Source organism: Triticum aestivum, chromosome 7D (genome assembly GCF_018294505.1).
Source record: "Triticum aestivum cultivar Chinese Spring chromosome 7D, IWGSC CS RefSeq v2.1, whole genome shotgun sequence".
Lineage (NCBI taxonomy): Eukaryota > Viridiplantae > Streptophyta > Magnoliopsida > Poales > Poaceae > Triticum > Triticum aestivum.
This window is the reverse complement of record NC_057814.1, coordinates 596258029-596268375: the sequence shown is the minus strand read 5'-3', so window position 1 is coordinate 596268375 and position 10347 is coordinate 596258029. Positions and strand designations below refer to the sequence as shown.

The 10347-nt window shown below is 48.9% G+C and overlaps 1 protein-coding gene across 1 annotated transcript; it reads right to left on the bottom strand.

The window, feature by feature from the left end:
• Window positions 1-6827: 6827 nt before the first annotated feature.
• On the bottom strand, window positions 6828-8087 carry LOC123164009 (uncharacterized). Its single transcript, XM_044581421.1, has 2 exons — window positions 7896-8087; window positions 6828-7024 (listed from the first exon to the last, which is right to left on the bottom strand). The coding sequence occupies exons 1-2, from the start codon at window positions 8014-8016 to the stop codon at window positions 6828-6830; spliced, it is 318 nt and encodes a 105-aa protein (XP_044437356.1). The 5' UTR covers window positions 8017-8087.
• Window positions 8088-10347: the final 2260 nt, after the last annotated feature.

Sequence of the window (10347 nt, the reverse complement as noted above, 5' to 3'; positions counted from 1 at the left end):
AATGCTACAAATCAACCGGCTGTTGCCAGGAAATTTTAAGTGGCCTCACTGACCGTTCGATTAAGCCTGACCACACCGTCTGACCCCTTCCTCTCAACCCGTGGAATGCTCAAAGCATGCACATCTCCTCCTCACAACCAGCCCTCCTCTCCGCTTCAATCTCACAGCACCCCGAGCCGCCGGCGACCACTGCTGCACTGCATGGGAGCACGGGTAGCCGTCGGCGACGCTTCACTACAGCGCCAACACCGGCGCGGCAGCACTCCGTCGGAGCACTCGCCGGCGGCGGCGATGCTTCACTGCAGCGTCGAGCCGGCGCGGTGGTGCTCTATCGCAGCATCCAATGGTCGTCAGCGATGTTTCAGTGCAGCGCCACACCAGCGCGGCGGTTCTCCATCACAGCACCCCGACGGCCACCGGCGAAGCTTCGTTGAAGAGCCACCACCACGCGGGCGGTGCTCCATCGCAGCACCGGCAGCCTCCGTCGAAAGCTCCATCGTAGCACCCGATGACCGCCTGAGAAGCTTCATTGCAACCCCACCATCGGCGCGACGGTGCACCATCGCAGCGCGACGGCGATGGGCGGATTGCAACCGCTGCGGCGGTGACGGGCGGATTGCAGTTGCTGCCGTCACTAGCAAACGCCATTGCTGCAAAACACTGGACGCTTGCATGCAAACTACGTTGCATCAGCACACTCTGCAACATAGGACGCTCACCGGCAGCACCGCCGCGCCCTCCTGATATATGAATTGCACTAGCCCTTTACATCAGTTTGGACTTTTGGTTGCGTTGGCTAGTGCATGAAGCTTAACATGGTATCGGAGCTAAGGTCTTGAGTTCAAGTCCTCGTTTGTGTAATTTATCTAAAAATTGTTGTTGCCCCCCTTTGTGTCCACGTATAGGCCTCTTGAGTCATACATGAGTTTCATGCGCTGTCCCTCTCTTCCGGTTGCACGTGTTGACTTATCTTCCTCGTCACACGTGAGAGGGAGTGTTACAGTATATGTGGATTGGACTAGCCCTTTCCATCAGCTCGGACGTTTAGTTGTGTTGGCTAGTGCATGATGAAGGAAATATGCCCTAGAGGCAATAATAAAATTGTTATTTATATTTCCTTGTATCATGATAAATGTTTATTATTCATGCTAGAATTGTATTAACCGGAAACTTGATACATATGTGAATACATAGACAAAACAAAGTGTCCATAGTATTCCTCTATTTGACTAGCTCGTTAATCAAAGATGGTTAAGTTTCCTGACCATAGACATGTGTTGTCATTTGATGAACGGGATCACATCATTAGAGAATCATGTGATGGACAAGACCCATCCGTTAGCTTAGCATAATGATTGTTTGGTTTTATTGCTATTGCTTTCTTCATGACTTATACATGTTCCTCTGACTATGAGATTATGCAACTCCCGAATACCGGAGGAACACCTTGTGTGCTATCAAACATCACAACATAACTGGGTAATTATAAAGATGCTCTACAGGTGTCTCCGATGGTGTTTGTTGAGTTGGCATAGATCAAGATTAGGATTTGTCACTCCGAGTATCGGAGAGGTATCTCTGGGCCCTCTCGGTAATGCACATCACTATAAGCCTTGCAAACAATGTGACTAATGAGTTAGTTATGGGATGATGCATTATGGAACGAGTAAAGAGACTTGCCGGTAACGAAATTGAACTAGGTATGAGGATACCGACGGTCGAATCTCGGGCAAGTAACATACCAATGACAAAGGGAACAACGTATGTTGTTATGCGGTTTGACCGATAAAGATCTTCGTAGAATATGTAGGAGCCAATATGAGCATCCAGGTTCCGCTATTGGTTATTGACCGGAGAGGTGTCTCGGTTATGTCTACATAGTTCTCGAACCCGTAGGGTCCGCACGCTTAACGTTCAATGACGATTGTATTATGAGTTATGTGATTTGATGTACCGAAGGTTGTTCGGAGTCCCGGATGAGATCACGGACATGACGAGGAGTCTCGAAATGGTCGAGAGGTAAAGATCGATATATTGGAAGGCTATATTAGGACATCGGAAAGGTTCCGAGTGATTCGAGTATTGTTTAGAGTACCGGAGAGTTACAGGAATTCGCCGGGGGAAGTAGTGGGCCTTAATGGGCCATACAGGAAAGGAGAGAAGGGCCTCAAGGGGTGGCCGCGCACCCCCCATAGCAAGTCCGAATTGGACTAGGGAGGGGGCGGCGCCCCCCTCTCTTTCCTTCTCCCTCTCCTACTCCTTCCCTCTCTCCCCTCTTGGAAAAGGAAGGGGACTCCAACTAGGATTGGGAATCCTAGTTGGTCTCCCCCTATAGGCGCGCCCCTCCTAGACCGGCCTCCTCCTCCTCCCTCCTTTATATACGTGGCCAACGGGGCACCCCAAAGCACAACAGACAATCTCTTAGCCGTGTGCGGTGCCCCCCTCCACAGTTACACACCTCGGTCATATCGTCGTAGTGTTTAGGCGAAGCCCTGCGCCGGTAACTTCATCATCACCGTCGCCACGCCGTCGTGCTGACGGAACTCTCCCTCGGCCTCAACTGGATAAAGAGTATGAGGGACGTCATCGAGCTGAACGCGTGCTGAACATGGAGGTGCCGTATGTTCGGTGCTAGGATCGGTCGGATCGTGAAGACGCACGACTACATCAACCGCGTTGATAAAACACTTCCGCTTTCGGTCTACGAGGGTACGTGGACACACTCTCCCCGCTCGTTGCTATGCATCACCTACATAGATCTTGCGTGATCGTAGGATTTTTTTTGAAATTACTGCGTTCCCCAACACATGAAGCTTAACAACTTCAACCCTAGCAGCACCGTTGTGCCCGTCAAGCCCGCATGGGAGCTGCAGGTCGCTGACGGCTGGAGTGCCGCAGGTCACTGCCGAGTGCTGCAAGCTGCCTCGGGGGTTGCTTTGATGAGGGCTAATGGGGAAGAGGTGGGGTGGCTTGCTCCGACCAGGATTAATGGCGAGTCGATGGACAGGCTGGGCCGGGTGAGACAGAGGTAGGAGAGGAAAAAAGGGGATCCGTGCGGTAGGGAAAAGGCAACGAGAGAGAGAGACTGCCGTTGACGCTAGAGATAAGAAAAACTACACGAGATCGTGGTGTGGCCCCACGCGGACGCGTGGCGAGCAGGCGACACGGCTTAACTTCTGGAGAAATCATTCGGGTGCTTTTCAACGTTTTCCGTTTTCTAATCGGTGAAAAGTTATATTCTCTCACATGAACTATAGTGTTTCTTGTCTTTCTTCTTACTGTCAGATGGCGGACGTGCAGTCCCTTCGTTGGCGCGCCGAGGTGGACGTGAAGGCATGGGTGTCGTCAGACACAAGTATGATGCGGCATGCCCAGAGTGCGAGGAACCAGGCGCGGGAGACAACAGCATTCTCCAGCACCCCATATGGGGCCCGCCCAACCCGGGCGGCACAACTGCGTCATGGTGGACAGCGGTGGCTCCTCCCACGATGGATCCATCATCAACATCACGTCCACCGGCATTGTCAGGGCTCCGGACTCCGACGAGGAAGAGTAGGACACGGGAGTTGGCGATGCCTTGAGTCCCATGAGCCGGCCAGTGTCCCATGTCCCATGTCCTACCCTACCTATCCGGCGATCGGAGCAACACTCTGAGGGGCGCAGCCAGCCACCGGACATGGCCATGGCGGAGTCGAGCGAGCTCCACTTAAAGTAGGTTTTACGTTGCATGTAATAGTATGGATTTAAAGTTTCATAATTAAGGTATCGGAATGTGGAAGAGCGTATTAGAGGCATGACAAGTCACTGTCCGCAGACGCGCCCAGGCGCGTCCACGAGCGATTGAGGGGTCGGATTTGCTATATCCGATTGTAGATGATCTTAGCATGGACAAGTCCATTCACTACCCTCTTGGAGCACATACAACAACACCCCTCGAACCATCCCTAAACGTCCGAATGAACAGCTCGGTCAACGTCTGATTAAAAATTGACCATCTAATCATACCCTCACCCTCACCCGCAAAAAAGACCCTCACCATCAGTCCAAACATCAGAGCTGTCCAGCACATCTCAAATCCACACCATATGTCGAGCGGATATGGGTTGGTCTGGATGCGGCCACCACTTCACACCATCACACCGGTCGAGTACCACCCTACATATAACCCACTGGACCAAATCCTAGACCAGTGTTGACCATGGCCACCATGGCCAACTCTGCCTGGCAACGAGTCTGACCTCGTCGACTAGAAGGCACTCCTCAAGGAGGAATCCAGCTCTGCCACAGACAACGAGGAGCCTCTGCATTTCCATCCATCGTCGTGGATAGACAGGGGCAGGAGCTCGACTCCGCGGCCTCCCCGGTGGCCTGGAGGGGCAACTGTAGCTCCGTACATGCCCGTCACGATTCGCGCCTGCCTAGTCAGGCGGAGGGGGCGACCAGTGGTGCCCGGCACCTCCAGCTCATGTTCCTCCTGGATGGTGCTGGCTGCTCGTGCCTTCATTGTCGAGCCCGCGGCTACCTGAGTCAGAGGCGCTGGCCGTTTGCCGCGCGAGACAGAAAACAGCGCATTCAGATCTAGCCGGTCTTGTAGCTGGTCGTGCAGATCCGCGCCTGAGCCGCTTTCACCCACCGACTCCAACGATGACCTTCTCCGTGACGTCATGTGTCAGTCATTCACCTCGGTGGAGACGTACGCCTGCCGCAACCGCAGCAAAAAAATGTAAGGAATTGCGGCTTGTCATCGAAGAGTCAGAATGGCTAGCCTGACAGAGGGCGACCAGCGTAGCCCCCCGATAGCTTAGAGGAGCCCACAAAGATGGAACATGAAGCAGTGATATTTTATTCCAATGCAATAAAAACCTCGACCGCCATGACAACACCGCTTGTATACCAAAATGAAGAAGCCTAAAAAGTTGAAGTATTTGCCAGTGCGGAAACATGGCCTGATCCAGCATCGGGTCAAGGCAAGGGGGTGATGGTTGAAATCAGGATATGTTTAGATTTGCTGGTTGTTCCTTTACCGTTGTTATGGTTGTGACACAAAAGTATCTTTCGCACAAACAAAACCCAAGACTCCATAACTTATAACCTGTCAATGTGCAGCGCATGCATAGCCTAGTAAAGTTGAAGGTAATCACAAAAGCCAAATGTCTATACCATCTCCCCGAAAAGTACAGAAGTCATTACTATCCTCTGCACCTCAAAGAGATAAAAAAATAGCATCTCAGTGTAATCAAACATTGAATACATGATTATTCATGGCGTCATCAAACAATAAAATTTGCCCCCAACACAGAACCCATATAAGCCAAGAAATCTGGAGTAGCACATACCAATCTGGAATTGTTACTCCTATATATGGCTATTCAAGGCGTCATCAAAACAAACAAAGTTGCATATAACACTGAAAGCACATAATCCATGAAATCTGGAATTGATACTACAGAACAATAAGCTAGAGTTTGTAAGCAATGTGCGCATAGATACAGCCAGTACATCGTAAGAGCTTGCGGTGGCCTTCCAAAAGCATCTGTATATATCGTTGTTCAGGTATAGGTTTACTTCAACCCAGCCAAAGGGCCGACAAATGTGACACTCCCTCCAATTCAAATTAATTGACGCATCCTCTATACAATGCAGAATGAGATTGTATAGAGGATGCGCCAATTAAGTCGGATTGGCGCAGCCTCCATATATACAATGTAAAATGGACATTGTATACAGGATGCGTCAACTAATTTGGATCCGAAGGTGTAGTTAATTTTCCCTCATAGCATGTGACCTCCGATGCAGCTCTAGCTAAAAAGGATTATAGGCCATGGGTTGACTTGACAGGTTGAAACGAAACAATATTTTTGAACTCCCATAGGTACATAGAAAGCAAGCATATATAAAGGGCAAGAGGCCAAGAGCTTAATAAGTCAACTTGGTGACGTCTTATAACCATGCATGTGTCAAACTGGTAGCTAGTATTGGACATTGGGGGCTTCGCAGTACCCCCTACTGCATTTTCATCTACCTCCGTTGGTGATAACACTTGATACCATTCTTCCGGCTACCTGATAAAAATATATGGAAAAATTAGCTTATCATTGCATAGCTTCGGGAGGAAAGAATGTACATTAGTGATATTTCTGCAGAACATGACCGCAGTGCAAGAATCTTCGAGCAGCATATAAGAAAATTTCCAAACTGTTTGGTCCTTATTTATATCTCTGGTGTTTGACGAAGTCTTCTAATAATCTACTTCTATTCCCACAAAAGCATTAACAAAGAAAAATTAGGATGTGATATGCACTGTGAGAACATGTATCTCCTTTGTAGACTATATATACAGGAACACAATGGTGTTCCATCGGGTTGAAAAAAATGGTTGGCTGTCCTGACATACATAATACAAATTTTAACCACCATAAATTGAAGGAGGATAAACCATCTTTTGTTTCTGCAAGGAAACTACTTGACTCCGATGAATCAAGAATCTAAAGCTTGAGTAATGGGGTGACAACCAAGTTTCTATTTCTAGATGATACAAAGTTTATAGACAGAATTTTCTTAAAGGAGTCAATCTGCAACATGGATGCTAAAAAGATTTTTCTTCTTACGCCGAGAAAAAATTGTTTTCAAGATTAAAAAATATAATATGGAATATGGAACGATTAAAAAAGTCAATCTTGTTAAGCTTGTTATCACTAAACTGCAAGGGCATACCTGCAGCACTAATGGATTTTCTTGGTGTGTTGACTTATTACAAAACAAGCAGAAATAAATAGAAGATCACGGTACGAGATAGCTCAATAAGAGGCAAACCTTGCAAAAGGGCGTCATTCTTTTGGATCACAGTACCCTTCCTTCATCATAGGGAATTTAGGAGGCCAAACCATCATGAAGGGTCTGACTCCATGTATGTATCTATCCTCTTGTGTAACCTCATAAACCTTCTTTGCCTCCTTACCTTTAATATCAAACAGGTAGAGGACCCCATCCCACTCCCAGAAAAGGAACCAAGAATTGACCCCAACTGCATGTACAATAAGAGCAGAATTACCGACATCCTCAAACATTCTAGTTGATATCATATGATTAACACATATCTCACGCAAACAAATCCTATCTACAAGTAACAGTTGGCGAGGCCCTTCTTATCCACCATGTAGCGCCAGATGCGAAGCTGGGATCCTTTTACATGGATCAGATGGACACCGGAATCATTTGCAAGCGACAGATCTGTGCTCGTATAGTCCACCTCTCCCGGGAGGTTAACGATCGACAAGCTTGATGATGCAAGATCTAGCGAGACTAACTTATAAATGCCGCTCGCGTTGGCCAGATTATAGATTTTGTCATGAACAATCAAACTAGTAGATAACAGTTCAATTTGGTAGATGTCAGTTACAGCCGAACAGTATATGGCCCAGATATCGCCCTGTAACACATAGACATCCAAAACTGACTGCTCCTCTTTACACCCTAGGGCCAAATAGAAGTAGCCATCGCCGCTGACACTGGGGACGATGTCATATTCGTAGTATGCGAAGCCGTCGTGTATGCTGGTGTCAGGGAGTGGTGGAAGGATGGCTATATACCTCGCAGGGTACAGGGGGCAGCGCACCCTTCTCGTGAATGTGGATGGAGCACCCTGGTGGTACATGCCGGAGGTGATGATGAGGAGGCCATTACAGCACTCCACGTTGTGCCAGTCGCAGCCCAATGTGTCTAAATCAAAGCTAGCACGGCGGACGACGGTGGCAAGCTCATGGGGCTGAGGCAACGGCAGGAACCGCGGGTGTTCGTGTTCGTGTTGACGTAGAATCCGAGGAGGCGGGGCGGGTGCAAGACACCGAACCGGCGGAGGAAGGCGGGCGCGGAGGCGAGGCGGAGCCAGCGCTTACAGACAAGGGCGGCGCGGACGAGGCTGGTGGGGAAGGCGACGCGGAGGAGGATCTCGCCGAGGAGATCATCGTCTTCGAGCACAGCCGAGATCACCGGCGCCGGCGCCTCCTTTCCTTCCATCTCCGCTGAAGGTTAGGTTTTTACGCCACTGGCGGATTGACAACAATTTGGTCGCCAGGGCAACTCTCAGATTGACAATGCTATTGTGTTAGGGTTTTTCGTATACCTTCAGGACTCATTTCTAATCCGTAAACAGTCCGTTCAATCTTATACATGTATTATAATACAACAACAACGGAGATTCTTTTGTCTTTCTTTCTCGTTCAAAAAAAGGACTGTTTTCTAAGCGGTGAACAGTCAAATTCGCCCGAACTATATTGTTTTCTTGTCTTTCTTCTTCCTGTCAGATGGTGACAAAAGCGGAGACACATTTGGGCAAGCCGGAGGCGATGACAATGGCATGGCAGAGGGTATTGATTTTTTTTTAAACTAACATGTTTTTTATAGCAAATTTGGAAACTATAGGACTGAACGCATAAATTTCAGATTCCCGCAAAAAAATGCATAAATTTCAGAAGTATGACCCCGTCGGCCACTAGAAGGCAGAAGACATGGTTTTCGGCCATAGGTTGGCCGAAGTGGGCTCGTCGGCCACCTGTTGGCCGAAGAGAGGCCTAGCTGGGCCGAAGAGGCATTGTCGGTGGGCTGCTGACCGAAGAGGGGCCCACCGGCCTAGCAGCGGCCGAAGAATGCTGTCTTCGGCCGCGCGCGACCGAAAAGGTCTTCAGCCTCCACGCAACCGTAGACATGTGGATAAGGCCGAAGTGTCGTCTCCTTCCTCTTGCTCGCGAGCTCCTCCTCTATCTCTCTCATTCCTCTCTGTACTGGCCACCCCCGCGCCGATCTCCTCTCTGTTCTACCCATTTTCCCATCCAAGCGGCAGAATCAATAGATTGTAGCAATCCCCGGCGGCCTACGGTCTTTTTTTTGCTATGGGGTAATTATTTGTACATACGTGAGGAGGAGACATGGTGGGGTGGAGGAGGTGCGGCTAGGCAGGAGGTGGTGGGGTGGAGAAGGAGCGGTTGGGGAGGAGGTGGTGGTGAGGAGGAGGTGCGGCTGGGGAGGAGGTGGTGGTAAGGTGGAGGTGCAGTGGTGTTGTCTAGTGGTGCAAGTACTCCGCAAGGTGGCCGGTGCCGCTGAGTTGAAGAGAGGAGCAAGAAGCAGGAGAGACAGGCAACGAAGGTATAACCATGTCGTCATATTTTTTCTCTAAGTTGCAGAGTTTTGTTTAGTTAGTCTTAATTTGTCTGTGGTGTCATTTTAGTGATTAATGAGAAGATGGAAATGTCTGACAGGTGAAAATGTCCGAATCAGTAAATTTGTCTGTTTACTACACCCTGGTAGTGTTCGATATAATGAGTTGGGGGTTGATCTTAGCGAGTATAAAATTGCGTGATGACACTTCCAGACCCGGACAGACTGGACATTAGACAGTTGAAGTACTAGTTGACTACTAGTTTTGGGCTGGATCCTGAAGTATGTTCCGTCAGTATTCATGCATTGTGGACCAAATCCTGTAAAAATGTCAAGTGGGAGTTGATGCCGGTAGATAGGAGCCAGCATTGGTTGACCCTGTTAAGTCGTTGCCCAGACCGAAGAATCCACCCATATGCCCTAGTGCAACATGTGGCGAAGGAGGAGAATACCGTACAACTCCACAGGGTGTATGCACCCGGCCAAGGCAGTCAAGTGGCTAACGAGATTTATTTATCCGGGTCACAGCCACCAGATGTGGATGCTAGCCAACCTGAGAAGAGGAGGAAGGGGAGGAAATGCAGAGGGTGATGGAGGAAGAGGACGGGGATGGATTCTGGAAATTTCGAGGATGAAGTGGAGGTACCGATTCCTTCTACATGGGATCAGGACATATCCACCGGCCTTACGGTCAACGATGGCCATGAGACTCCATGGCAGTATAATCTGAACAAAGTCTAGATAGGGGCTATGTTTGATACAAAGAAAAAACTAAAGTATGCGGTGATAAAGTGGGCTATGTCTACGCAGAGGGTTTTCCGGACACACATATCAGTCCAGCAAACTATACTGTGAAATGTGTTCAAACAGGTTGTCCTGGGAAGGTGCACGGGCACGTGCCGAAGTATAACATCCACTGGGTTGTCACCGATGTTATCCCACATAATTGAGTGAGGAAAAACCTATTGGTTCGTCATCCAAACCTGACTTCAACTCTCATTGCGCAACTCATGTATACTAAAATAGTGCAGAAGAAAGATATGGAAACAAAACACATCCAGACAGCAGTGAAGATAAGATGGAATTATCACATTCCTTATGGGAAGGCTTGGAGGGCTAAGCAGAAGGCTATGGAGGAAAGATTTGGGACAACGGTGAGAGCATTACTATTAAAATTGTTTCGCGAGACAAAAT